This window comes from Natator depressus, chromosome 3 (genome assembly GCF_965152275.1).
Source record: "Natator depressus isolate rNatDep1 chromosome 3, rNatDep2.hap1, whole genome shotgun sequence".
Classification (NCBI taxonomy): domain Eukaryota; kingdom Metazoa; phylum Chordata; order Testudines; family Cheloniidae; genus Natator; species Natator depressus.
The window spans coordinates 150,224,418-150,252,324 of record NC_134236.1 but is presented as its reverse complement, the minus strand read 5'-3'; the positions used below and the strand labels follow the sequence as shown (position 1 = coordinate 150,252,324).

Genomic DNA, 27,907 nt, shown 5'->3' with positions numbered 1-27,907 from the left:
GAGGAGGCGGAGGTGGAGGCGAGCTGCCAATGGGTGCAGAGCACCCACCAATTTTTCCCCGTGGGTGCTCCAGCATGGAGCACCCACGGAGTTGGCGCCTATGGCTGCCCGTGCCCTGAGTGCCAGCTCCACAGCTCCTATTGGCCAGGAAGCGCCCTCTGTTCCCCATCTCCCCCAGGAGCCGCAGGCTGCTTCCAGGAGCGGTGCGGGGCCAGGGCAGGCAGGGAGCCTATCTTAGCCCCACTATGCTGCCAATTGGGAGCCACCCAAGGTAAGCACCTCCCAGCCGGAGCCTGCACCCTGAACCTCCTTCTGCACCCCTACCCCAGCCTGAAGCCCCCTCCTGCACCCCTCACCCCCTCCCACACCCCAACCCCCTGCCTCAGTACTGAGCACCCTCTCACACCCAAACTCCCACAGCTTGCACCCTGCACCAGCCCTGAGCCCTCTCCAGTACACCTTGCACCCCCACCCCTCCTGCACCCCAACCCTCTGCCCTAGGCTCAGCCAAGAGCCCTCTCCCACACTCCATACCCCTGGGCCCCAGCCCAGAGCTGGGACATCCCAACCCCCCGTCCCAGCACAGTGAAAGAGACTGGGGGGGGGGGGAAGCGAACGAGTGACTGAGGGAGGGGGATGGAGTGAGTGGGCGGGGCCTCACAAAAGGGGCGGGGCAAAGGTGTTTGGGTTTGTGTGATTACACAATTGGCAAGCCTAAGGGGAACTGTCACTGAAGACAAAAAGGAAATGGACAAGTAAGTAGGGTTTACCAGTAAGACTCCGCCCCTGCCACCAAGCTCCACGCTGCTACTTGGCCAGCAGCTGGTGCAGGGGACCGGAGCACCGAGCTCTGCAGAGGGTGGACCAGGCCGAGCTCCGCACACCCCCACCCCACCGAGCAGCGGGTGCCAGTGCCACGTGCTCGGAGGCCGCTTCAGGCGGACCTGTAAGGGGCGCAGATCATGCTAGAAGGTTGAGCTCTGCACACCCCCGTGCGACTCCCCGATCCCACCAGCCCTTGCGGCAGGGATTTCTCTCTTGCTGCTGCCTCTCTCGTTGAGTGGTTTTCCTGTGACGAAGCGAAGCCGGGTCCGGCTTTCAGGAGTTCCGCCCACAGTTAAGATGGCCGCGGGAGGCAATGTGCGGAGGCTGCTCCGGGTCCCCCCGGGTTGGCGCTGCGGCCCGCGCCGGACTCGATCCGCCGCCGCCTGCCCCCCGGCCGGGCAGGTCCGCCAGGCCTTTCTCCGCTTTTTCCAGGAGCAGCACAGACACCGGCTGGTGCCATCGGCCCCGGTGCGGCCCCGCGGGGACCCCGGGCTCCTCTTCGTCAACGCGGGCATGAACCAGGTGGGGGCGAGCCCCGCGGCGGCGCTGCCTGAGCCTGCAGACAGGCGGCTCCCGGGGCCGACGCAGCCCCCGCCCTGGGCCCCCAGCTGTAGCGGCTGGGCCGTGCCCAAGCTCCTGGCAGCCGAGCCCCGGGGCTGCCTGGCAGTGGCCAGAGGCGCGGTCACCTCGCAACCGCATCGTCGCTGCCAGGGGAGCTCTCAGCAGCCCTGGAGCTGTAGCCCCTGGTGCCCTCCGATCCCTCCCCAGCACCGGGCTGTTGAGTTCTGGGGCCAGCCAGTGTCTGGTAAATCTTTCAAACGCTGGTGTAGTTACCCATCCTTCCCTATCAGAGGGGTAGCTGGGTTAGTCTGTATCCACAAAAACAAGGAGGAGGCCGGTGGCACCTTAATGCCTAACAGATTTATTTGGGCATAAGCTTTCGTGGGTAAAAAACCAACTTCTTTAGATCCATCCTTAGCTGTGAGGGTGGCATACTGCATCGGGGCAAAGGGCTGCAGCAGGCCCTCTGGGCAGCACCCATGGATCCATTGTGCATGTAGCTCACCCTATTGCATCTCTCTGTAATAAAAAAAATAGCAATTTGTCTGGCCCTTAGCAGCATAGCATCTAGGTGCCTCACTGTCACTGCTGGGAACACCCCTGTGAGGCAGGAAAGTGCTGTCTGTGCCTGACAGATTAAGTGGTTTGCTCAGGGTCTCACACGAAGTCTGTGTCTGAGCTGAGAATTGAATCCAGGTTTCTTGGGTCCCAGATCAGTGCCCTGATCGCTAGGCCATCCTTCCAACCCTTATGTTTGTCTGCCATGGGGACCGATGCAATATGCAGTGCTTAGACTGCCATGAGAGTTGACAATTGTCCTTCACAACTCCTTCTGAAGTTGGACTGAAAATGAAACCTTTGGAATGTTTTCCACAAACATGGAATTGTGTTGGGCAGGAGAAGGTGGGGGGCCTGTGGGAGACTCAGGTTCAAGTTCCGGTCTGCCTTGATTTGGGATGAAAAACTCTGCTGTCTGAATCAGGGACTTGATCCTGGGTTTCCTACCTTCTAGGCTAGTGCACTAACCACACGGCCAAAGAGCGTCTCTCAAGCCTATCTGACATATTTCATGGAAACAGATACATCTTTGTGAAATGTTTTGGTTTTGTCAAAACGGCATATTGCCTGAATTTGTTCCAACCAGCTCTAACTGCCATGCCCTAAATACTTCAAGGCAGTAAATCCTGTGACAAGCTTTTCTCATTACTGTTATTATTTAATAATTATAGCATAGTAGTCTCAGAGGCCCCAGTCAGGGGCCCATTCTGCTGGGCAGTGTATGAAAATGGCGTGATTTTCTTTGTTTCATTTCTTTGATTCCTTTTAGTTCAAGCCCATTTTCCTGGGCACAGCACATCCCCGAAGTGAGCTGGCACAGTACCAGCGTGTGGTGAACAGCCAGAAATGTGTGCGCGCTGGCGGGAAGCACAATGATTTGGATGATGTCGGCCGAGATGTTTACCACCACACCTTCTTTGAGATGCTGGGGAACTGGTCCTTTGGGGATTACTTCAAAGTGAGATGCTAGCACATGAGCTCCTTAAGGCAGGGATCAGGTCTTGCTGTAAAGTGTCAAGTGCACCCTGTGGCACTGTAAAAATAATTGTACGAGGCATGTTCTCTCAGCTGCTCTGATGAGCTTGGAATTTTTTTGCTGCAAGTTCCATGATTTAAACCAGAGGGTTCTAACCATAGTCAGCAGATCACATGCTGGCATTCTGTGGAGAATTTGCTGGTCTGGAGGGGCTGGCTGATTTTCCAGCTGCAAAATCACACTAAAACAGGGCTCTCAAACACGCTGCCCATGGAGCTATTTGCTGCGGTCCGCCAAGCTCCCCACATCCGTCCCCCCAGTTATTTCCTGAGGTTGCCAAGCTCCCCTCCCCCACCCCCCGCGCACCTCGTCCCTGCTCCTCTACCTACCTCCAGGCGCTTCCTGGAGGCTGTTTGGTGGCACTTAGCAGTTTCCAGGAGGGAGTAGGGAGCCGCATGCTCAGGGGAGAAGGTGGGGAGAAGGCGGGGATTTGGGGATGGGGTTGAGGTGGGGACTTTGGGGAAGGGGTTGGAATGGGGGTGGGGCCTCAGAAGGGGTGGTGTGGGGGCAGGGCCAGGGGCAGTGGCAGGGAGCAGTGGCAGTGATGTGGCCCTTGGGCCAATGTGTTAGTCTTGATGCAGCCCTCCTGGTAACTTGAGTTTGAGATCCCTGCACTAAAAGAAACTACCAATCCGTTAAATGTTTAGCTAATTCATGAAAGTGGCAGTTTGTGTAGTTGTCATTAAAATAGTATGTGATGGCAAATGAGGTGGCGGGGATAGGGATGGGTGACACCAAATGGGAGGGAAGGTTTCCATGAAGTAATCTCTGGTTTAAAGTATGATCCATATTAGGAAAAGGTTTGCTGACCCCCCTGGTTGTTTATGCATCTCCGAAGGGAACCCTGAATTGGATGCTTACCTCTAGAACAGGGGTTCTCAAACTGTGTCTCGGGACCCCATTTGAATGGGGTCACCAAGGCTGGTGTTGGTCATGGGCCTCAGCAAGTCTGAAGCCCAAGCCCCACTGCCTAGGGCAGAAGCCTTTGGGCTTCAGCTTTGGCCTCTGGGCAGCAGGGCTCGGTCTTCGGTCCCCCTTCCTGGGGTTGTGTAGTAATTTTTGTAGGAATCACGATGCAATGAAGTTTGAGAATCGCTGCTCTAGGAATTACCCAAAGAAAATGGTGCCAGCTTCAGATGACTTGAGCTAAGAACTGCATGGTTCATGAGGGTGGTCTATGGAGTATGTGACCCAAATTGGGGTAGAGGTTGCAGCCTAATTCCTGGGGAACAGACATTCACACTTCATACATCACCGTGACAGTTAGTGCTAATGTTCCCCTTGTTGACTTACTCATCAAGACTTACCCATTGCAAGAGGGTACCACTCATAGTGCTCCGCCTATTGGACAGGCCATCCTGGGATACTCAGTTCACCAGTAGGAAGGTCAAAACTTGCCTTACTTAGATAACTGAAAGCCTACCTTGGTGTCATAGCCCCTTAACACTCTGTGATACACTATAGAATGGCAAAGGGAGAATGTAGCTAAGACTAGCTTCTTGAGTATATGATTCCCTTTCTTTCTACCCCTAATGCTCAAGTTGGAGTCTCTCACCTGGGTGCTGCTGAATAGCTATGCTCTCCTTTGTTTTCCCTCACTCCATTCAGGAGGAAGCATGTGGCATGGCATGGGAGCTCCTAACACAGATCTATGAGATCCCAAAAGACCATCTGTACATCACCTATTTCGGAGGAGACGCCTCACTGGGTCTGAGCCCAGATGAGGAGAGCAGGGACATATGGCTTAGCCTAGGGTAAGTGTGTGAGAGAAGCAGAACAGGAGTATCATGGGCAGAGATGGGAGATGCAAGTTCACTCACCTGCTCTTTAGCTGTTAGGATACAGGTGTGGAAGCAAAAAGGATACATCAGTTCTTTGACTCTGTCTTATTTGAGTCCAGTTCAGTTGGATTGTTATGAATTCAATAGTGGCCTGACAGCCCTGAAATGTTTTATCCCTAGATTGCCACTTCAAATGCAGCTCTGGGTTAGTCAAAATGGTTACTGTCTGGCCTGTGTGAAATGAGACCAGTGGTCTCAGTCCTGTCCTTAGTAAAGATGTCCATGCAATTCCACCACCACAGTTGATGTTACAGTAGAACCTCAAAGATATGAACACCAGAGTTACAGACTTACTGGTCAACAGGACGCCATCTGGAACTGGAAGTAATCAGGCAGCAGTGGAGACACACAAAACAAAAGCAAATATTTTACTGCCATGTGCAGGGGCTGCTTCGGGTCCCTCCGGGTTGGCACTGGAGGGCAAGGGGAGGTCAGGGCTCGGGGCTTCAGCCCTGCAGGGAGCACCGGGGCTCAGGGCTTCAGCCCTGTGGCTCCATTCCTGGCTTCAGGCCCGTGGGGGGTGCCAGAGCTCAGGGCTTTAGCTATGAGGGGAGCACCAGTCTCATCCCCAGCTCTCCCCCTGTAGCTAAAGCCCTGAGCCCCGGCACACCCCGCGGGGCTGAAGCCCCAGTGTTCCCCTCAGATCTAAAGCCCTGAGCCCTAGTGCGCCCAAGGGTCAGAAGCCTCCCCCCTCCGCACGGCTACAGTGCCAAACTCTCCTCCTCACCCCCACCCCCCATGGCTGAAGTCCGTAACGTTTGACAGCAGTAGCCTCTTCTGCAAGTGCAGAGAAAATATTTTCTTCATTTCAGTTTATTCAAGTAGTTCAGTTCAATTACTAATACATTGATTTCTTAACTTTCAGCTGGGAGTTGAAAAAGCAGGAAAGCTTGTTTTTCTCTTCCAGTATATGACTTAAAACTAGGTATGAGAGGATGAGATCTACTAGTTCTAAAATCCTGAAGGACATAGTGACCTAAAACAATCAGTTCAATTCACTAACTACAGATAATATTCCCTTTGTTTAGTAAATCAGTTAGTTTTAAATGAAAAACCTGTTTTGATATCCTTTTTGATACATAAGGAAAAAAGTATCCAGCACATTTGTTTTTTAATTAAAAAAAAAATAAAATGCTGTTTTTGTGCATTAATAATTTAATTTGAATTTCCATCCAAATTGAGCTTGACACAAATTAAAAAAATAATTTTCATATTGTATATACAAAAATGCAACAGGCATCATCTTCTACAATAATAAAGAAATTTTTAAATTAAGAATCTGAATATACATACATTAAGATATATAATTGGTTAAATATCTGTGCATAAGTATAATCCTCCAGGTTATCCAAAAGAAGCACTGAATTTAGCGTAAAGGCCATATTAAGTTGCAGATCAACATGTTTTAAAGGTTACCAACAATGAGAATCAGCCTTTCTTTAGGAAAATACCTTTAAAAGTACAAATGCAAAACAAAATTAAAATCGATGATTTAAGTTGAAATCAAGGCTTTCTACTTGCTGATGAAAATTGATGATTTAAATCATTTTGACTTAAATCAATCCACCCTACTCCAGGGCAGAGAGGAAGCTTGTTGGTTGAAAGGGCTGGTGTGTGCGGTAGCTTGTACAAGGCAGCAGCACATGTTCTTTGGTCCAATACCTCTCTCTCGCCCTGTTGAGTACCCTTTCAGATCTTGACTCTATTGGAGTTTGCTCCAGTGAAGGAAACTGGTCGATTGACCCAGTGGAAGAGGAAACATCTCCCACATCAGCTTGCGCCAAACTGAGTCTGTTGGCCAAGTTCAGCAGTGAACAGGGTGCCACGTGCTGTGACTCAGTTTGTTCCTGCTCAGTGGCCATTGTTGGAATAGAATGTAATTAATTTAGGAGAAAATGGTGGGGAGGCTAATTCAGCCCCCTCTGAGCAGAAGCAAGTTAACCCTATAGAGTTTGGAAGGTGAGGTGGCAATACAGTCGGAGAGGGAGTTCCCCCAGACTCCCTGACCCATGGTAGCCTGTGGCTCATCTACTCTGAAGGGAACAATCTGCTACCCCAGCCCAGTCAACTCTGCTGCTTTCCTTTTCAGGGTGCCTCCCAGTCACGTGCTTCCTTTCCCACTGAGGGAAAACTTCTGGGAGATGGGTGAGACGGGCCCTTGCGGCCCCTGCACCGAGATCCACTATGACCACGTGGGTGGCGGCAGGCACGCGGCAGCACTGGTGAACCAGGACAGCCCTGATGTGGTGGAGATCTGGAACCTGGTCTTCATGCAGTACAGCAGGTACTGGGCTCCTGGGAGCTGCCTGAGAGACTCATTTCAATAGTATGAGACTTGCACCTCACTAAAGACATTTACGTTTGAGGACTCCCTGCTCTTCACTAGCAGATGGCAGCACACAGGGCAAGGAGGAGCCTTTCTCTAGCTCCCCACTGCTCTCATCTGTCCTGACTGGTGTCCCCTTTTCCCCTGCTCTGCCTTGCCTCACAGACCTCCCTGCCCTGCTGCTGCTCCTGTCAGTCATGTCCCTGGGGTTGCCCCCTTTTGCTGTGTAGCTGTGCCTGCTGAGTCACCTCTGTGCCCCTTCCTGCACGCTGCCCTGCTGCTTCCATCCCCAGTCTGTATTCCCTCCCCACCGCACCAAGATGGATCAGCACTTGGCCTCAGACTAACTTCTGCTTCTCTGGCTTGTGTTTTGGGTGGGGGCTGGTGTGTTGCCAGAGAGGCTGATGGGAGTCTGCGTCCATTGCCCCAGCACCACGTGGACACGGGGATGGGCCTAGAAAGGCTGGTGACAGTTCTGCAGAATAAGCGCTCCAACTACGACACAGACCTCTTCACCCCCATCCTGGATGCCATCCACAAGGTGATGATCAGCCGCCAGGGGGTCACAGCTGAGCCTAAAGTACTTCCCACTCTGGGTCTGTAGAGGTTACTTGCTGAGCATTGAAATGCAGCCCCCTCTGGGGTGGGCCGAGGCAGCTGTCAAACAATACACAGCAATGCTGCACAACAGCTTAAGACAGGATGTGTGTCCAGTTCGAAGAAGAGTGGGATTTTAGGGAGACAGGAGAGAATTTCCCAGGTTGGAATTTAACCAGGACACCAGAGTTGATAACCCATGTTACAAGTGGCCTGAGATTTTAATTGCCCCAAGTGGCCAGAGCCTGGGTTTGACGATGACTCTGACATACATGAGCCCTGGTCTCTCATGTGCCAGATGGGTGTTAATGTGGTGCACTTGGCATGCAGGGCAGACTGGCATGAGTGTGGAGAGAGGATTAGACACATGCCTGGCATTAGGAGAGAGAACCTCCCGGGGGTCAGATTCAGCTCTGAGAACACCCACCCAGAGCAACATTATGCAGAGTTTATGGCCAAATGCCTTTTGGAGTAGCTGTGCCGTTCAGAGCTGGGTGCCTTGACTAAAACGTCTCCATTTCTGTCCCCACCCCTCCACAGGGCTGCGGGGGGCCTGGGTACCAGGGCCTGGTGGGGGAGGCCGATGTCGGGTCTGTGAACATGGCCTACCGCGTGGTGGCAGATCATGTGCGCACCCTGTCCGTGTGCATTGCCGACGGCGTGTACCCCGGCATGTCCGGGGCTGAGTAAGGATGTGTGATAATGAGGGGAGGGGCTGCTTGGCTGTGAAGAGGGGGAGAGTACAAGCAACAGTAGGGTGGATGCCCTGGCTGGAGGGGGAATGGGTGAGTTGAGTGTAGTTGAGTGGAGGTGAGAGAGAATATAGGGTATACAGGACAAGAGGGGCATGGAGAAACCGGTATGGTTATGCAGGGTTGGCCCTTTGGGGATCAGATGGGATAAGTGTGAGGTGGGGGAAGCTGGTGTGGGCAGGACGAGGGGAGCTGGCTTTTGGGTCTGTGTGTGGGAATATGGGTGAAGAAGGCAGAGCTGGTTTGTCCGTGTGGGGAGACGTGGACAGGGTGGGGAGTTGGTTTGTGTGTGCGTGCAGGGATCTGGGCAGAAAGGGCGAGCTGATTTGTGTAAGGGAATGGGTAGAGAGGAGGGAGCTGGCTTGTGAGTGGGTCATGGGGGGAGCTGGGCTGGGAACGGGGAGCTAGTTGGGAATACTCAAATGGCTGTCTTAGGAATCCTCCCCTGTCCGCAGGCTGGTGCTGCGCCGCATCCTGCGCAGGGCTGTCCGGTTTTGCTCTGAAGTTCTCCACGCTCCACCAGGGTTCCTGGCCAGCTTGGTTCCTGCCGTGGTGGAAGTTCTGGTAAGTATGAAGGGCTCTTCTTGTGGGGAGGGAGATTTGCTTATCAGCCAGGGTCTCATACAGCCAGATGTTTCTCAGGTGAGCGCGGGAGCAGTTTCTCTTGCCAGTGCTTGCTCCAGAAGACTATATCCAGTGCGGATCTCTGACTCTGTGAGATGTTTATCCCAATGACACTCGGCCTTCTTATTTCTATAGGCTCAGGGCTCGTTGTGATAAACAATACGTTCAGCACAAGCATGGTGCGTGAATGTGAAAGAAGAGAGATGGGCTGCCAGCATAGACACTAGTGTGGTGGTTCCCAAAGTGGTCTCTGGAGAGCTGGCGGGTCATATGGTGCTGGCTCTCCTCCCTTTTGTTTCTTCCTGCTAAATCCTACAAAAAGAAACTAAAAATACATTGAATATTTTCCTAATGTTACATTTGCACATAAGCGTTTGCTAGAGTTGCCACAGAGACGTCATGCAACAGCGAATGGGAGGAGAGGTGGAATCAGGGGTGAAAGTAAGTCGAGTGACTTACCGGTACGTTGGGGCCAGCTCTGGCCCCCAGAAGGGGCTGGGCCTAGGACGGAAGGGGCAGGACTGAGGAGGGGTTAGAGCCAGCCCCAGCCAACCCTGTAAGGTAAGTGCCGCCCCTTCTCCTCCTCCTTCTGTCTGGGATGCAAAGTGTGAAGTGGTTAGATCAGGGGATTTGGAGGTGGAACACGTGGTTCTATTCCTGGCTCTGCTATTGTCTGCACTTGAGCAGGTCACTGCCTCACTCTGTGCCTCAGTTTCCCCATCTCTAAGATGGGGGTATAGCACTTACCTTACAGGGAGGAGAGAAGCTTCTTTAATACTTGCAGAGTGCTCTGAGAGTCTCAGATGAAGGTGCAATAGACATGCAGAGGCATCTGGCTAGCTGAGACCCATCCCTGAGATGGGGCCCTCTGGGGCAAGACCTGTGCAAAGGCATTATTGGGGCTCAGACTGCCCGTGTCCCCAGGTAGGGAGGAGCGGTTGTTGTACTGACACTGCACACAGCTATTTCCTGATGCTCAGTGAAATTTGCTCTGCAGGGAGACGCCTATCCGGAGCTGAGGAAGAATACAGACCAGGTGAGCAGCATGGAATCTGCTGGAGAGCAGCAGTAACCTGTCATGGGAATCATTACCAGCCTGCATCTGGGGGCTCCCGTAAGCCCCCACTTTAATTATCCCTGAGTTCTTGGAAGTGCTGCACAGCAGCCCCTAGCATGCTATCAAAGTGGAGTGGGGGCGAGGGATTCACCTCTTTGGGATGTGGACGGATGAGTTTGCCCTACCCCCAGCATAGCCACGTTCTCGGAGGGAGGGGACAGGGCACAGATATACAGAGAATGGACGAAGGTGCTGCATGCAGAGTTGGGAACTAGCAGGGGCATGCTGTGGACTCCCCTATGGACGCTGACTGTGGATCTTGAAGGGATCTCTCCTGTGCCAAGATTGGCTGGTTGGTGTCCAATGAAGCAGGGCAGCCCCTGTGACTACAGAACTAAGGTAAAGCCCAGGCCTTAGTTGGGCCATGTGCCCATGAGCCTGGTTCCCCTCCCAGCACAGGTACCTTTTGCTCCTCCTGTGGTCATTATTTATGTAGCTAAAGAGGGAACTAGACGCTTGGGAATCCTGAGGGCAGCTGTTTTACAAGCTTCCTCCCTGCCCAGCTCTGCTGATGCCCCTCAATCCTGACCAGCAGCGTGACCTGCTGTTCTAGCCCTGGGCACCTCATGCAGAATTTTCATTGGGTTGCAAATGTGGATGACCTACCTAGAGTACCTTGTTAGCCTGATCTCTGGTTTCTCTCAACAGGCAGCTGCCCCAGGTAACTATTTCCTTGTAGCGAGTCATGAGCCCACAGCTGAGGTATAGGAGGTGCACAGTGATAGCAAATGCAGGGACCCTCCTTTGGCACCCACTCTTCCCGTCCCCAGCCATGTGGAGGGCTGAGTTCTGGTGGCTGGGCTGAGCTGAGTGGTGGCGCTCGCCCACACGGAAGGTGGCTGAATCTGCTCCTCCTCTTCCTGCAGATTATGAATGTTATCCGTGACAACGAGGCTGCATTTCTCTCCTCCCTCCTGCGGGGGCGGCGTATCATTGACAGGACTCTGCAGCAGATGGGTCCCTCCAAGCTCTTCCCAGGTGAGTCCCTTCTTGATTCCACTGGGAAGGGGAGGGCAGCCTGGGGGAGGAGCAGCAGCTGGCGTCTGCCAGTGGTTAAGGGTGGCTTGGACCCTTGTTGCCAGGGTGTCTCAGGAGAGGGCTGGGCTGTGTTGGGCCCTTTGGGCTAAGGGGGAGAGAGCCTTGGAAGCAGGCACCCTCCCCACAGCTGGTGGCCTGGTGTTCCTGTCTTTGTGCTGAACGCTAGGCAGTATTAGGCTACAAGTGCACACTGAATGACCCCTCCTTCCCTTCTGCCCCAGACAAAGAATCAGAGTTCCTCCCAACTTCCAAATCAAAGCTACGATGAATGCCTGCCTACCTGCTGCCCTGCCATGGGGTAATACAGCACCAGCCCCATGCTCTGAGCCGGTACTGCCGACCAGGTGCTACTGCCCCATCACTGGCACTCCCCATCTCCCAAACGCTTCTGAGATGACTACCTCAATGCTTTGCTCACCAGAGCAAATAGGCACTTGTCACTGCTAAAGGGGTTCCTTTGGTTCGTAGGTGCTGCAGTGACCGGCTCTGAACAAATACAAAGGTAGAACAGCTAGCACAGTACCTGCATGGAGGAGCATGTTTGGGTGTGTTAGGGACAGTGTGGCTTAACCCTTTCCTGCGTGAGCAGATTTGAACCAACTTCTCCCCACCTGCTCACTAATCTGTGATTCAGTACCTGGTAGCATAAGGCAATGGGAGAGTTCCAGCTGACACCCTTGTATTACTCAGGAGCTTGCAGGACTGTGTGCTGATACGGTTCACTCTACCTGTGTTTGGAATACCCTGCCACTGTGCTGAGACCTCCCTACATGCACGTGCTCTGTTGAGCTCTTGAATGTACCTAATGAGACAGAGGCAAGATGCACCACATTGTCCTGCTCATGGGAGCAGACGCTTTCAAACCTATATGGAAACATCTGTGCTCACAGTCCCAAGGGAGCTGAGTGCTGGAATCCCTGTGATTTTAGAGCACTGCTGATGGGATGTAATGGGCAGCCAGTCCTTGTTGGCTGCACAGATTGGGGGGGATCCTGAGGATCTCATTAGGGATGTGAAGACACCCCCACACCCTACCCCCAGAAAAAGCAAGAGATTCCCTCCATGACTCTGCTGTATGTTCTCTCCGTGGCCACCTAAAGTTTGTGTTCTCATTCTTGTCTCTCTGCAGGGGAGGTGGCCTGGTCTCTTTATGGAAACTTGGGATTCCCCCTAGATTTGATTGGCTTGATGATTGAAGAAAAGGGGATCCAAATGGATTGGGCAGCTTTGGACCAGCTAGCCCAGGAAGATGCTAAGGTAGGATACAAAACCCTGCCTCCAATGCAAGCCTCCATCAATGTGGCTAATGTCCTATTCTTTCTGGTCAGGGTTCCCATGTGTACTTTAAATCCACTGCAGGTGCTCCCCATCACCTCTGTATTCCATCAAAATCATGGAATGCCTTTCTCTTCTAGCTCAGGGGTTTGGAGCAGTGTCCCCCAGGGATCTTCACTTGGACTAGTGCTGTTAAACATACTCATAAATAATCTGGAAACAGGGGTAAACAGGAAGGTGGCAAAGCTTGCAGATCATATGAAATTACTCAAGATAGTTAAGTCGAAAGCAGACTGTGAAGAATTACAAAGGGATCTCTAACTGGGTGACTGGGCAACAAAATGGCGATGAAATTTAATGTTGATAAGTGCTAAGTAATGCACATTGGAAAACATAATCCCAACTATATGTACAAAATGATGGGGTCTAAATTAGCTGTTAGCACTCAAAAAAGAGATCTTGGAGTCATTGTGGATAGTTCTCTGAAAACATCCACTCAATGTGCAGCATCAGTCAAAAAAGCTAACAATGTTGGGAATCATTAGGAAAGGGATAGATAATAAGACAGGAAATATCATATTGCCTTTATATAAATCCACGGTACGCCCACATCTTGAATACAGAGGTGCAGTTCTGGTTGCCCCATCTCAAAAAGGATACATTAGAAATAAAAAGGGTAGAGAGAAGGACAACGAAAAATGATTAAGGGGGTGGAAAAGCTTCCATATGAGGAGAGATTAAAAAGACTAGGATGATTCATCTTAGAAAAGAGATGACTAAGGACAGACATGATAGAGGTCTATAAAATCATGACTGGTGTGGAGAAAGTGAATAGGGAAGTGTTAATTAGCCCTTCACATAACACAAGAAGCAGGGGTCATCCAATGAAATTAATAGGCAGCAGTTTTAAAACAAGCAAAAGGAAGTACTTCACACAAACCACAGTCAACCTGTGGAACTCATTGCCAGGGGGTGTTTTGGATTCCAAAACTAACTGGATTCAAAAGAGAATTGGATAAGTCCATGCAGGAGAGGTCCATCAGTGGCTCTTAGCCAAGATGGTCAGGCACACAACTCCATGCTCTGGGTGTCCCTAAGCCTCTGACGGCCAGATTCTGGGACTGGACAATGGGGGATGGATCATTTGATTGTCCTGTTCTATTCATTCCTTTTGAAGCATGTGGCAGTGGCCTCTTTTGGAAGACAAGATACTGGCCTAGATGGACCATTGGTCTGGGACAGTATGGCCGTTCTTATGAATCCAGCATGGGTCAGTAGTGACTGAACACTGTAGACCCTCTGACAGCTATTTGGCTGGTGACTTTTTCAGGCCAGTTTCTAGTGGACACATTACAAAAGCCATCATCACAGCTGCACTGAGGTCAGCAGAGAGGGCAAGCATTGAATGGGTCGTGAAGAATTAACACCCCTCAATACCAGAGGTGGAGTTCATCCAGGGCAGGAAAGTGGCCCACTGATGGGGCAGCATGGAGGGATTGGGGTGCGGTTTGTATTGCGACCCCCACCTCCCATGCTGTGGATAAATCAAGGCTTTCAGCCTCAGGGGTGTGTATGCAGCACTACGGTATGCAGGGAAAGCATACATTAGCTGCTGCTTGTGACTCCCCTGGGGGATGGTGCAGGGTAGTGCAGCAGTGCTGAGTGTTTGGTGGGGGCCCCAGGTGTAGTAGCAGCCTGGGATTAATTGCTTCCTGAGGCAGCACAGATTTGACTGTGTTACAGGGATGATCTACTGCCACAAAGTCAAAAGCCACAGCCACTAACCTTATGGAAAAAGAAAAGGAGGACTTGTGGCACCTTAGAGACTAACAAATTTATTTGAGCATAAGCTTTCGTGAGCTACAGCTCACTTCATCCAATGAAGTGAGCTGTAGCTCACGAAAGCTTATGCTCAAATAAATTTGTTAGTCTCTAAGGTGCCACAAGTCCTCCTTTTCTTTTTGCGAATACAGACTAACACGGCTGCTACTCTGAAACCTAACCTTATGGAGCAGGCGCTCCTAGGGTGCCCCCAAATCAAACTTTGTCTTCACTCTTGTATAGCGGAAAGCTCAGACCCAGCAGGCAGAACAACTGGAGGGCTCCGGTGTGCGATTGGATGTGCATTCGCTGGCTCAGCTGCGGAGGGACGGTGTGCCTGCTACTGATGACTCGCCGAAATACGCCTACACACTCGGGCAAGACGGGAGATATGGTATGAGCTGAGGCATGGCCCAAAGAGCCTGCGGAGGGTGGGGGGAGGTAGTGTCCAATTCATAGCCTGGGAACCTCTTAGGGATGGATCTAACCAGCTAACCACCACACCTACAAGGGGAATTATGATCTCAGGCATATTGGAGAGTGCTCTGTACAGAATGTAAACTCGTGTATTATCTCCCTCTTCAGCCTATGGCCAAGAGCAGGAAGCAGGTCATATGCGTGTCCACTGAACACATGCTCGCAATGAGGTTCTGTGATGGTTGCTGAGCTGGGAGTTAAAGACTGCTGTTACCCGGTGGTGTAGATGAATTGTATTAGATGTGGTGTCCGTTGGAGATGGGGGTTCAGTGTGCTGGCAGTTAGCCTGTCTGCAGGAGTGAGGACTGGGATGTGTGGGTGCTAGGCATGGTAAACATACCGTAGCTAGGGAGGTCCATGCTGTTAAGGGTTCAGATGGGTAGGTTCTTTCCTTAAACCTCTGGTTTTTTTTACATTTGTGGCAGAATAGGAGGAATAGTGTTCACCCTAAGAACCTCACTACCTGCCATTACAGCAGCTGGCCACTAGATGCCCCTGCTACTTTACACATAGTTTAATACAGTTTTGGAAGCCTTGGCCCTATTGAAGGAATGTGAAGCTGAACTGTTGCTGGTCATAAGTTGGACAGTAGTTCTCAGGCTCCTGCTGAGAATCCCTGGGCAGGAATCTGAGCTGCAGCCCTGTCCCAGTTTGGGGCTTGGTTAATGAGACACATCATCATGAGAGGTTTCAGAGTAGCAGCCATGTTAGCCTGTATCCGCAAAAAGAACAGGAGGACTTGTGGTACCTTAGAGACTAACCAATTTATTTGAGCATAAGCTTTCGTGAGCTACAGCTCACTTCATCGGATGCATGTGATCATCATGAGACTGACCCTGGCTGCGTTAGGAGTGCACCTCATCCCGACCTGGCCCATTTGCTGAGCCCATGTCTCTGTTAATAAGCGTCCTTTGCCAGTTCAGGTGGTTTGTCAGAGGGTTTTGTCAGAATTAACTCCAGTCCCTCAGTTGTCCCTCGCTTGAGTCCTGTCCCCACACATACCCCTAACTGGAGCTGTGGTGGTGCTTTCCACTCGAGTTGGCTGGCCCATGAGGGGGTGTAGACTAAAGCTCCAATGAGAACAAATCATCAGCCGCTAACACAACCACCGCATGGTGTGGACGCAGGCTAGCTCCACTCAGGTGCTGCTAGTCCTCCAGTGCCTTCCCACAATTCCCCCTACGTGCCCAGAAAAGACCAACAAGTTCTCCCACACTGAGAGAGAATTTACCAAGCAGTTCAGCAGTCTCAGGTTATGTCTACGCTAGAGGCGCGAAACTGCGGCGCTGCAGCTGTGCTGCTGTAGCACCGGAGCGTAGACCCTTCCTACATCGACAGGAGGGGTCTTCCCATCGATGCAGTTACTCCACTCCTTTGAGAGATGGCAGTTAAGTCGACAGAAGAATTCTTCCACCAACCTAGCTGCGTCTGCACCCAGGGTTAGGTCAGTCTAGCTATGGCACAACGATTTCCCCAACCCTGAGCAACTCCTAGGTCGATCTAATTTTGAAGCACAGACCAGGTCTTCGTGCCAGACGCTAAGCGGCGCTGCGCTCCTCACGCACTCAGTGAGTGCAGCACCCGTGAGCACACAGCAGCTCCAGTGTTGTGTTGCAATGTGGCTGCTCTCACTCAAGCTAGGCCAACGCAAGAGAAGTCACTCTCAAGTAGATCACTTGAGTCACCCCGGCAGTGAGATGAGCCTTAATGTCTCTGGTTTGCTGGTGTGAAGAGCTGCCTGTCTATCTCTCAGCCACTTCTGCTGGCAGACTGGAGCTTTCTCCTAGTGTGGACCCAAATGTGCTCAGCCTGCTGGTGGCCCCTAGAGTGCTTAGCCAGTCACATGGTGCTGGCTCCTTATTTCCAGCTGCTACCTCACTGATAAAGAAGCTAGAAACCTCCCAAAGCCCTCTTCCTGTGGCTTTTCGGTGACCGTGATTGCCGTAGATGCCACACAGAGTAGGTGTTCCATACAGCCATGAGTGGGAGAGGTTGCACCTGAGACATTGCCCCTGTTAATATGGGGCCTATACGGTGAAGAAGTCGGAGACTCCCCTCCAGAAACTTTCCCTTCCTTAATATCCGCCCCTGACCCTTTGCCAACATCTCAGCTGCTGAGGAACATTGGGGCCTCGCTCTTCATCCCTGCAAGTCAGCTTGCCCCACTGCGGCAGCTCTTTGTGCGTCTGCGAACATTTCCCCTGTGGTGCTCACTTCTCACTCCCTCGCTCTCACTACCTGAAGCGTGTAATTTTTCTGAGCATAGTTTTTTTTCTGGTGCTTCAAAAAGGACGAAGCTGAATCGAGTGTGCACACCTCTTGGAAATGGTTTTGAAGCCTAGTTAGTGTTTGCACTCAGTGGATTGACACTGCCAGAGTCTCACATGAGTAAGGGTTAGTGATGATGGAATTTGTTGCTGCTGCCTAGCAGGGACTCCACATAACCAAGGGTCTATCGTTGGAGACGAAGTAGTTCATCCCGTTGGCTAACCTAGCATTGGTGACTGAGTGCTCTATCTCAGCTGGTGCAAGGTGCAGTCTGTCCAGTCCGTTTTAACCTTGTCCCTCTGCCCCCTGGCCAGCTACATGCGATTGTTGTTTTGCAGTCACTTCAAACCGCACCCTCTTGTGGGCCATAGACGCTCGGCATCCAGGGAGCATCCTAGACTCGTAATTTGGGGGAGGAGTGCACAGTGTGATCCCATAGCCAAACAGGCCTGTACTACTTAAATAAGATAACCACCCAATGCACGACACTAGATTGAGGGATAGAAAGGAGTTGTCAATGCAGTTGAGATTTCAGATGGACAGGCCAGGAAATTCCGTGGGGGTTCCCACATTACATATGATGCTAATGGCCTATTAGGTGTGTTAACACCATCTGCATAATGCACAGGAAAAATATACATGTCCTGCAGCTGCAGGAGGGGTAGCTGTGAATTTCTTGCGTTTTGTGCCTGGAGTTTGCATTCAGTACCGAAGCAGCTATCTTAATTAAAGCAGAATGGTGACCAAGCTGGCACTTAATCAAATCATGGTTAGGGCTGGCCCCTTGGGGGCTCATTGCCTAATAACAGATTTGGGCTTTTGGAGCAGGAGATTCCGAGCTCTGTCCCCTCTGTAGCTGTGAAATCCCATGTGGTCTCGGGAGGCAGCTGAGTGAAAGCTGTAAAGTGCTAGGTTTTGTTACAAAATAATCACAAATCTTTCCTTCCTTTTTGTCAGTGTCACGGCTCCAGCTCTCTTCCCACAGAGTGAAGTGCCTGGTTTTAAAATACCCTGAATGCTGCCAGGGTTCTGAGACTAACTGAGGCTTCCTCCCCTTGCACAGACTCTGCACTCTATGTGGGGTGGAAGGGCTCCAGGGTGACCTGGTGGGCCAGTCAAAACCCCTGTGCTTCCAAGGGAAGGCAGAGAAGTGGGAGGCTGATGCACGTTACTGACTTGTGCTTATCCTTTGCAGCATTTAGCCCGTGCCAGGCCACCGTCTTGATGCTGTACAAAGATCAGTCTCTTCAGAAGGAGGTTGGGGCAGGCCAGCGCTGCGGAGTCCTCCTGGACAGGACCAGCTTCTATGCAGAACAGGGAGGGCAGGCACATGATCGGGGCTACCTGGTTCGTCTGGGACAACAGGTGAGCCTGTCTGCTGCCTGCGACTGGAATTACTGTCAGGTCAGACATGACCTTCCTGAAGCTGTGATCCCTCTCCGCTGTACTAGGCTGCTGGCTGGAGTCCTCAGGCTTGTCATCTTCAGGCTCTTCCTCTTCTCCCAGCTGCGTACTGAGCTGGGCACTAGCTCTGGGCAGTGCTTGGGGTCTGGGAAAAGCCCAATGACTCAGAGCAGAGATCATTTCAGGGAGCTGACAGGCTCATCTGGTTGTCTCTCTAGCCCTTGTCATTCCATTCCCCTGTTTGTAGCACAAAGTGCTGGGGGTGGCTGTAGACCCTTCCTCCTTCACATCCCTTTCCTTCCAACACGCTGCCTTCTATCTCAACTGGGCCAGGAACATGGAGAAGTTGATCAGTCATCAAAAGGTCCTTGGACTGAGCAACTTCTGCATGGCCTGCCCTAGAGACCTGTATGTGATGCCCAGCCTGAGGCTCGCTCTCTCCCGTTTCCCTTCTCTCCCTCCGAAAGGCACTGCGGAGAATTGTCCACCACCACCACCTCCAAAGCATGTTGCTTCAGCCTTATAAAGGAGCTCAAAGGGAAGCAAACTGAAGCCTCTTTGGGGAATTCTAATGCAAAGGCAGAATCTACTGTAGTCATATGGAGTTGGGCTGGATACAGTACCTTAGATTCAGCCATGCAGTGGCATAGCTCCTTTTCCTATCTCCTCAGCCTTGAGAATCACCCGCATGTCATAGATGCTGCCCTTCTGTCCCAGGAAAACTAGCTGGGATTCCTCTACAGCAGTGGTCCCCAAACTTTTCAGGGTCGCACTTCCCCCTTAGCCCTGTCCAGCCCCCTGGAGCCACGTGCAGACGGGTAAGGGGGCCAGGGCCAGGAATGGAGCCGTGGCCAGGGGCCGGGAGCAGGGCTGGAGTAGAACCGGGAGCAGAGTGGGGCTGTGTGGCACTCCATCCCGACCACCCGTGGGGGCTGACCTGGGCCCCGCCACACCCCTCTCCCCCACCCCAAATGTTCCGGGACATGCCCCACAGTGTGGGGATCTCTGCTCTACAGAACTTATCAGTGCTATTCCTTCATAAGCCAAAGGGGGTGCTATTGAGTAACATGAATTACTGTCTGTCCTACCCTTTATCCAGCCCAATGATCTGAAAGCCATCCCTGTGTGTGAAGTGAGCTAGTGGCTTCAGTCCAGTTCCTAAGGGACAAGTGGCCATGTCTCAGAACATCAGGCTCACAGCTGGCATTGTCTCCCCGCTTGCTGGCAGCCTCAGCAGCGATACATGGAACCACAGGGCCGTAGAGATGGAACTCCTGGGCAGGGCTGAAGCACACTGGTGGCGAGGATGGGATGGTGTTTTCAGGACACTTGCCCTGCCTCTTCCTATCCTGTATCCATTCTGGGGATAGACGGGGGATTCCAGTCTCCACGGAAGTCAAGCAGCCACCTTTCACAAGCCATTGAACTCCCCTAAAATCCCTGTGCGGCCAAGGAGTTGAGCGTCTGTGCTAACCACTCCTCTCTCTCTCTCTCTGCTTGGAGGATGTGCTCTTCCCGGTGGAGTCGGTTCAGCTCTCCGGTGGCTACGTGATCCATGAGGTCACAGCCCCCGAGACCCTGCAGGCTGGGGACCGAGTGCAACTCTTTGTGGATGAGGTAAGGACTTACAGCTCTTAACACTTTCTTGGCCTTGCTGCTAGGGGGCGGTGTGTGGCACTTAGCAACTGAGAGCAAAGAGCTGCTGCTCAAAGGGGCTTTTGTCTGTCTCCCATCCTCCTGAGGTTTTGGGTTAGGGCATTTCTCCTCATGCAATGGTGTGTGGAGGGGTGCTCCCTATGGGTCCTTGTCCTGCAGAATCTAGCCTAGCACTGGTGTCCGCACAGCACTGATCAGACGAATGGGAGGAGTCAACTGGAGTCAGATCATGAGGAGGGCGCTTGGACTGTCGCGTCTACCTAGTGTGTGTGAAATACCCCATTTGCGCACACACTAATGCTTCTCTTCCCCCTGTCCTCTCCTAGCCCCTATATGGGTGCAAGGTCCCCACATGGACTCTGTCACGCTTAGGATATACTGACACGCTCTCCTCCCCTCTCACTAGTAGAATTGTGAGGTCCTCGTGCTTGATCTGCGGCGTGTCTGTGGTTTCAGGTTCAGCGGCTGGCCTGCATGGTGAACCACACCGCCACTCATCTGCTGAGCTTTGCACTCCGCCATGTCCTCGGAGATCAGACAGAACAGCGAGGGTCCCACGTGACTGCTGATCAGCTGCGATTCGACTTCAGTACGCAGGTGATGGGGATCCCAAAGCACCCCACTCTGGAAGGGTCCGTGATGGTCCCTGAGGATCCGGGGAACATCCCTTGTCTTTATAAACCACCCTCTCGATTCCCCTCTCCTGCCTGTTGCCATCAGAACTAAACACTCGAGCCCTTCATCTGTTTCAGCCATTGCTGAGTGTCTCGTAGGGCTGTGCTTTAGCTGTGCTTCACGTTCTCTTGTGATGGGATTGTCCCATATGAGTCAAGCCAGGCTTTGGCTGGCTAGAGGAAACTATGCGCTCAAACAAATCTCCTGAAGTAACCCGAGCCCTGCTCTGACTAGGGCCTAGGGTGACCTCTGTGGGGGAAAGGGTGGGTGGGTTTGGAGGTACAGAGGATTGGCAGGGGGGTCCTGGGGTGATAGTGATGGGATCTCACAGACTTAGGCTTGCTGACTTGATTATAGTATCTGCTGGGGCATGCTTTAGGGGGTACATGGTGTCAATGCCTTAGTGCTCCGAGGGGATCCTTTCTCAGGAAAGGGGGAGGTGTACAAATGGGTTACACAGGCTGTCGGGGGCAGATGAGGAAACTCAGTGAGTTTATCCTTAGCATGTGGGTAGTCTCTCACTTGAAGGACTTTACTAACATTGTTGGATTGATCCTGGCCTGTTTCACGGAGTGGGGCAGTGGGGAGGGAAGGGTCATGATGATCGTGACCCCCATTTACACATGGGGAAAACCAGGCACAGAGAGGAAGCATTTTATTCAAGATCTGACAGGGAACTGGGAATAGAACCCAGGAGTCCTGGCACTGAGCCTTCCTGCTCTAACACCACTTCCTCCTTTGTGACACGTGATACTGTGCCCCTCAGGGGATGTTTCCTGATGGTGGATAATCTCCTCTCCCAGGCCCCTGTGACCACGCAGCAGCTGCAGGAAGTCGAAGGTGTGATTCAGGAAGTGGTTGACCAGAATGAAATTGTCTATATGGCAGAAGCCCCCCTGGCACTGGCAGGTGGCATTCAGGGACTCCGGACCATGGATGAGGTATAGTAGAAGGGCATGTAATAAGCCCAGAAGCCTCAGCAGAGGGCAGCTCCCAACAAGGGTTATGAGGGTCATAAGAGACATACAATGATGGAGTCCCCAACCGGGGAATCTCCATCTAGAGGAGGGAAAGGGAAGTGTGCATTAGAGAGGGGTGAATGAAGGTATGTTCCTGGGGGTGCCCAGGCAGCCTCAGGTCTGGTGATGTGGAGGCTGCATGCTACAGGGAGGTGGGTATGGAGCTGCAGTGTGGTCCCACTAATCTGCTCTCTCAATTGTTCTTTCTGAACAGCAAACCCTCTGTGTCAGCTTGTGGGAGGAGCAGTGCTGCTGTCTGCCGCTGGATCTGCTGTCTCTGGGTGGGGGGTGCAACGGCTGTGACCTGAGGCACTGACTGGTTCTGTGACACCGCATGAATCCTCTTGTTTGTTTGCAGCTGATCTTTCTCCTCTCAGGTGTATCCAGATCCGGTGAGGGTGGTATCGGTAGGTGTCCCCGTAGAAAGTGTACTGACCCCCAACTCTCAGGCTGCGATGCAGACTTCTGTGGAGCTGTGCTGTGGGACGTAAGTGCTCTTCTCTAGGGTCAGAAGAGAGCTTTGTGGGGGCACGGCACGTACTCCTGGCTTGTCGTCCCATCCAGATCCAAAGGCAGGGCTTGACTGAGGGTCTCTAAACAGTCTGTACCTAGACTGTAGGGGGAGGCTATGTTGATCAAGACAGAGGAAGCTGAAAGCAAAACCTGGCTCCCTGTTGGAAAACTGAGACTGAATCTAGACAATGGGCACATGCTGATATTTCCCCTCTGCCCACCTCACAGGCACTTACTGCAGACAGGAGCTATGCAGGATCTGACCATCACCTCCGAGCATCAGCTGGTTAAAGGGATCAGTCGCATCATTGCAGTGACTGGGGAGCAAGCCAAGCAGGTGAGACAAGGGAGGCTGAGATTTCCCTGGTTTGATGGCACTGAAACTGGGGGCTGCTGTATGCTCCTCCCAACCCCCCTCCCCAGCTTTGCTGATGCCCCTCGGGCCTGGCCTGCAGCAACCTCTTATCTCCCAGTCTTGTTCCTCCCACCCCCAACATGTACACATCTGCCATTGCACTTCACCAGTGATCTGTAGCCCCCTTTATTTCCAGTCCTGGGCTCCCCACACATGGCTCTGCCCATGCCCCTCACTCCTGGTCGGTAATACCACTTCTGAGGTGATAATTCAGCACTGAATAGCAGGAAACCTTTAACCTCTCTTCACAGGTGGGATTTAAACCCAGGTCTCAGATAGGAGTCTAATGAATTGATTCTCTCTGCCCTAGTTTCATTTCATATCACAGTAGCTTTTAGCTGCTGACCTCTTGTGCTTATGGGGCTCTGGTCTCAGTCTAGCAATTTTTACTTCTTAGCTTTGATCTTTGACTCCTGCTCAGCAGTGATCCTGGCTGGCGAGTCCATGTGCAGAGCAATTGACCTAGTTACTCTGTGCGTGGGAAGCCCCGATGTGCTTGAGCACCTGGAAGTTAGGGACTTGGCATCCCTTCCCATCTCCTCTCATGCAGCAATACAAGGAGAGTGCAGCCATCAGGAAATTATGTTTCTCCTTGGTGAAACTGCAACCCTTTACCCACCCCAGCAGATCTGTTGCTGTCTGATTCTCCCCTGTGCATTCTCAACAAGCCTCCTCCTGCCGTGAAGGAGTGAAGGCTGCGAGGCGCGCTTGCCCTGCTTGCTAGGAGCGCTGACCTGAAGCCGCCTCTGCAGCTTCGTGTCAGTGGTTCACGTTCACCCACAGGTTGCTGTTGTGTTTGGTGCCAAGGTGAGCGGCTTGCAATCAGGGCTGTGCATGTTAATCAGCCTGTGGATGCCAAAGAGCGGCACAAAGCCAAGGGAACGTAGCCAGGCTGGGCAAAGCACTGTCCCTGCTCTGTGCCGGCCCTCCCGTTACACCCACTGCTCTCCCGGGGCAAAATCCGTGGCTTCCTCCTCAGCTCAGGATGGGCACAGATCCCTGCGGGAATCTGTTTCATTCCTCCTGAGTGTTAGATGGAGGCACCGCAGGGAGAGGATACTCCAAGCTGGGAGAGTAAAGGATGTCATCAGGGAAAAAAAAAAGTCCTGCCAGTAGAGATCTGTGAGCCCTACCACTTGGGATTAACACTAGACAAGGCAATGCAAGTAGAAAATGCACCATGCAATCCTATATTGGCTCCCAGGGGGGTGTGCTAGAAGAGTTAACAGGTCTCCAACCCCCACAGTGCACCTTTTAGTGAAAAACAGCCCAAATGATGGGGCTCAGAGCTTCTCCAGCCAGAGCCCCTGATGTCACTGTCAAACGTTTAAACACGCTGTGAAGTGTTTGTTAAAGGGCCTGTCCTGTGGGTGGCTTGGTTCCCTACAACTGGCCTGTTTATCAACGGCTATAAATCTATGGCAAGGATCGTCTTCCAGACCCTCGATATTTCAGACACTCACCTATTTATCACTAATAAAACCCCAAACAAGAGCCACTTGGTGACAGAGCACAAATCTTTACAGCACCCACTTTCTAGCTGTCTTCCTCTTGGAAGTTTGAAGAGTTAACGCCTGCAATTTCACCCATGCCCGACCCTGCTCCTTCCCGTCCCTGCTGAGTGTGTCTCTCCTGAAGGGCTGTTTCTGTTGCTCTCCTAGGCCCGGGAAGTAGGCCAGTCCTTGGCTAAAGAAGTGGACTCGCTCTCTGCGCGGGTGAAACAGGGAAGCTCTTCCCTTCCCGAGGTGCAGAGCCTCTCCAAGGAGGTGGGCCGCCTGACTGAAGTGAGTACTGCGTTCCTTACGCAGAAGCATCCCAGCAGGTGTTTGAAATGCCGGGTCATATCTCTCTCCACCACTGGGTTCCAATCTCACCCAGGTCAGCAGCAGCAGAAAGCTGCTGCCACCTGATGATCTGTTTGGTGGCTGACATGAAAGGAGTTGGAGAGGTCTCAGCCCACTTCCAAGTGTGTGTATGGCAGGAAATCCTGTTGTCACAGGGAACGTGGGAGGAGGTGGCAGCAGTGGGAAAGCTGGTCTAGCTTTGGAGATGATGCCCAGATCATTAAATCACTTTTCTCCTTGGCACCCACTTAGGTTTTCCCCTTGGCACACCGTTGGGTGGGTGGGTGGATGTTTTTAAGCAGCTGCTTGTTTTTCAGGAGGTGGGCAGCACTGTGATGCCCCAGTGGCAGAGAAGGGAACTGCAGGCCATTCTCAAAGCCCTGCAGAGAGCAGCAAACACAGCGATTAGAAAATTGGAAATCAGTCAGGTAAGGGCGCAGCAGCAAGATCTCTGGCAGCTTTGCAGCCTGCTGAAGGCCACCAGATTGTTCTCCACTGAATGGGCAGATTCTCTCAGCTTGATCTTCCCTTACACAAGAACCACAGCTGTTCTGTTCATCAGAGTGACCACTCCAAGAAATCAGATCCCTGGGAATGCGGGGGAAGGGGAGGCCATTTCCAGCTGTGTAGGAGAAGTTCATGTTGCACTTTTGGTTGCTGATTCACCTAACCTACACAGCAAGTCATCCATTTTGGTTTAAATGTTGAAATTAACCTTTCACCGGGGCAAGCTCCCTGCACTGCAAAGATGGGGAAACAACATGTAAGTGCTTTCTCACAACCCCCGCCCCACTGAGAGGCAGGTAAACATTATCCCCAGTGTTACAGGCGGAGACACTGAGAGACAGAACTACGAAATGACTTCCCCAGGCTACAGTGGCAGAGCACGGACTAGACACTGGAACTTCCTCCCAGCCCCGTGCTTATTGCTCTTGCTCATGCAGCATTCAGCAGCAGTCTGTGTTTTGTTCGCTAATCTGATTGTATTTGACACTCCAGGAATGGTGGTTGGTCAATGAGTCTTCTCTGCGACTAGTTCTGGGAACTGGAGTCTTTTCAGAACACTAGTGCTAACCACTTGGTTGCTGCAAAACATACCTGGGACGTCAGACTGAACTTCCCTCTCCCCTGGGGGGCCCCCCCAGGGCACGGCTGAGGCGTGTGGGCAGGGGTGGCTTGCATAGTCTGTTCAGTGGGTAAATAGGGGATTTCAGTATGCAGATTTTAGTCTGGCCCCTGCATGGCATTCGAAGGCTCCCCACACCATGACCACATTCCCTTCCCCTGTGACAGGGCTGGATGTCCACTCCATCCTCCCATGTCATCGGTGGTCTCCCACAGTGCTGTGTGTTTCCTCCTCCAGGCTGCAGAGAAGGCGCAAGGCCTGCTGGAGAGGCATTCCAAGCAGCCAGTCATCATCGATACCATCCCGGCCGACTCGCTCTCAGTGAGTGTGTGTGTGAGATCTCTCCGTGCAGTTGCCTTCTCCCCTAGCGCAGGGGAAGTCAGTAGGGTTAGGCTCTGGAGCCTGATGGAGCTGACACAGCTGGCTAGGGCTGGGGCAGGTGAATTGAGGCACAGGGGAGCTGTCGCAGTGGTTGGAGCAGTTTGGGGGTGAGGTGGCAGAACTGCCAGAGAGCAGAGTAAGCTGAGCTGCTCTGCCACCCAGCACGCTGGCGGTGCGGTAACCTCCTGCTCTAGTATTTCATCGGCTTAGTCATCTGCTCAGGAATCTTCCTCTCCCTTCCTGACACTGCCCCTCCATGCCTCTCCTAGATCCTGATGAAGGTGGTGAACCGGCTTTGTGACAAGTCTCCTGGGGCTTCAGTGTTGCTGCTCAGCCCCCAGGCATCCGGCGAGGTGCTCTGTGCCTGTCAGGTGTCCAAGGTACGCAGGCTCGTGCTGCAGCTGGGAATCTCTACCTGCAAAGGGTTAATGGCCTGTCTGTGTTCTGTTGTGGGGGGAGCTCGTAGCCCAGAGTGTGGGCAGTAACCGCCTCTGCCCCGTTTGGGAGACAGGCCCTCGGCTGCAGCACGCAGCGTCCAGCAAGAACTATATGGGATTGCCCCTTGCGGCCGGTCAGTGCTGCTGCTTAGTCATCCGGAGGAGTCAATGATGAGACACAACGCGCCCAGGCTGAGTCTGGTGTGGCCCTGGAGCTTCCAGACTCTGCTGGCCTGGAGAGGGAGGAGTCAGGAAAGAGGCCCACGTCTGCCATGGGGCAGAGCAGAGCACAAACTGCTGGGCCGTTGGGCTCAGCTTCCACAGTACCACCAGTCCCTATCGGCTCAGGGAGCAAGGACCCCAGGCTGCCTGCGTGCTGCGAAAGGGCCCTATGTGCCCTCTTGGACCCTTCTTTCCCCATCCAGGCTGTGGTGCCTCGTGGCCCACAGACAGGCTAACCTCTCTCCTCATGTCTCTCCCCAGAGTGCCCTGCCCACATTTTCTGCTGCGGACTGGGCCCTGGCTGTCTGTACTCACATGGGAGGCAATGCAGGGGGCTCTGGCATTGTAGCCAAGGGTACTGGGAACACCAAGGACCTTCAGGGAGCCCTGACTGCTGCACTGGAGTTTGCCCGGACTAGACTCTGAAGTAAGGAAGATTCCTTGTTTTGTGGGGTCAGCTGGAGCCAGCAGAGCTCCCAGCCTCCCGTCTCAGGGATGCTGCCACAGAGCTGTCCCTTTGCTGCACCATGTTTCAGCCTCCAACGAGCCCTGTGTCTTGAGTGGCTTAGCAGCTCCCGTTGCTGAACGCTGCTGCCAAGCACTGTGAATCATGGATATCTGGCTTCCTGCCACCGGGGGTCAACATAGGAATAGGGGGCAGAGTCGGGCCGACCATCCTGCCCCAAAGGACTGTCTGGAGGAGGCAGCTGACTCTCTGCTTCTGGCCGTCTAGGCTGGATTCATGGGGATTGTCACAGAAGGAGCCAGTTTTCTTCCGGCCCTCCAGCTTGTGGGGAGGTTATGGCTGCTAGAGGGGTGATCCTGTGCCATGGCTGGGAGAGATTTACTGCCATGTGAGCCACACGCACAAGGAAGCTCTGTGCGGGAGAAGGGGAACTATCCAATGATATCCTGAAACTAATAAAGAACTGAAATTGGCTGAGCTGCAGTTTCCTTTCTGGTTCAGTGCAGCAAGGCCTCATGGGAGTTCTGTCCCTGCAAACTCTACCCTCAGCAGCTGCTTTAACTCTTCTCCTAGCAGTGCTGTTCACCTTCAACGTGCGGGTCAAGGATACACTCCACCAGGGCCGGTAGTGTA

At 52.7% G+C, this 27,907-nt stretch overlaps 1 protein-coding gene across 3 annotated transcripts; it reads left to right on the top strand.

Moving 5' to 3' along the window:
- Positions 1-145: 145 nt before the first annotated feature.
- Positions 146-27,745, top strand: AARS2 (alanyl-tRNA synthetase 2, mitochondrial). Of its 3 annotated transcripts, none has more exons than XM_074949090.1 (22): positions 146-271; positions 2,714-2,902; positions 4,589-4,734; positions 6,911-7,105; positions 7,544-7,688; positions 8,285-8,430; positions 8,952-9,060; positions 10,118-10,156; positions 11,104-11,215; positions 12,405-12,532; positions 14,615-14,765; positions 18,312-18,481; positions 20,024-20,137; positions 20,633-20,773; positions 21,655-21,792; positions 22,248-22,357; positions 22,612-22,720; positions 24,460-24,582; positions 24,960-25,070; positions 26,006-26,089; positions 26,419-26,529; positions 27,070-27,745. In XM_074949090.1, exons 2-22 carry the CDS (start codon positions 2,867-2,869, stop codon positions 27,232-27,234), a joined length of 2,583 nt encoding a protein of 860 aa, XP_074805191.1. In that variant the 5' UTR covers positions 146-271; positions 2,714-2,866; the 3' UTR covers positions 27,235-27,745. The 3 variants fall into 3 exon arrangements, with proteins under 3 accessions (XP_074805191.1, XP_074805192.1, XP_074805190.1); XM_074949091.1 differs by lacking the exon at positions 146-271 and adding an exon at positions 667-755; XM_074949089.1 differs by lacking the exon at positions 146-271 and adding an exon at positions 1,103-1,347.
- The last annotated feature ends 162 nt before the right edge of the window (positions 27,746-27,907 follow it).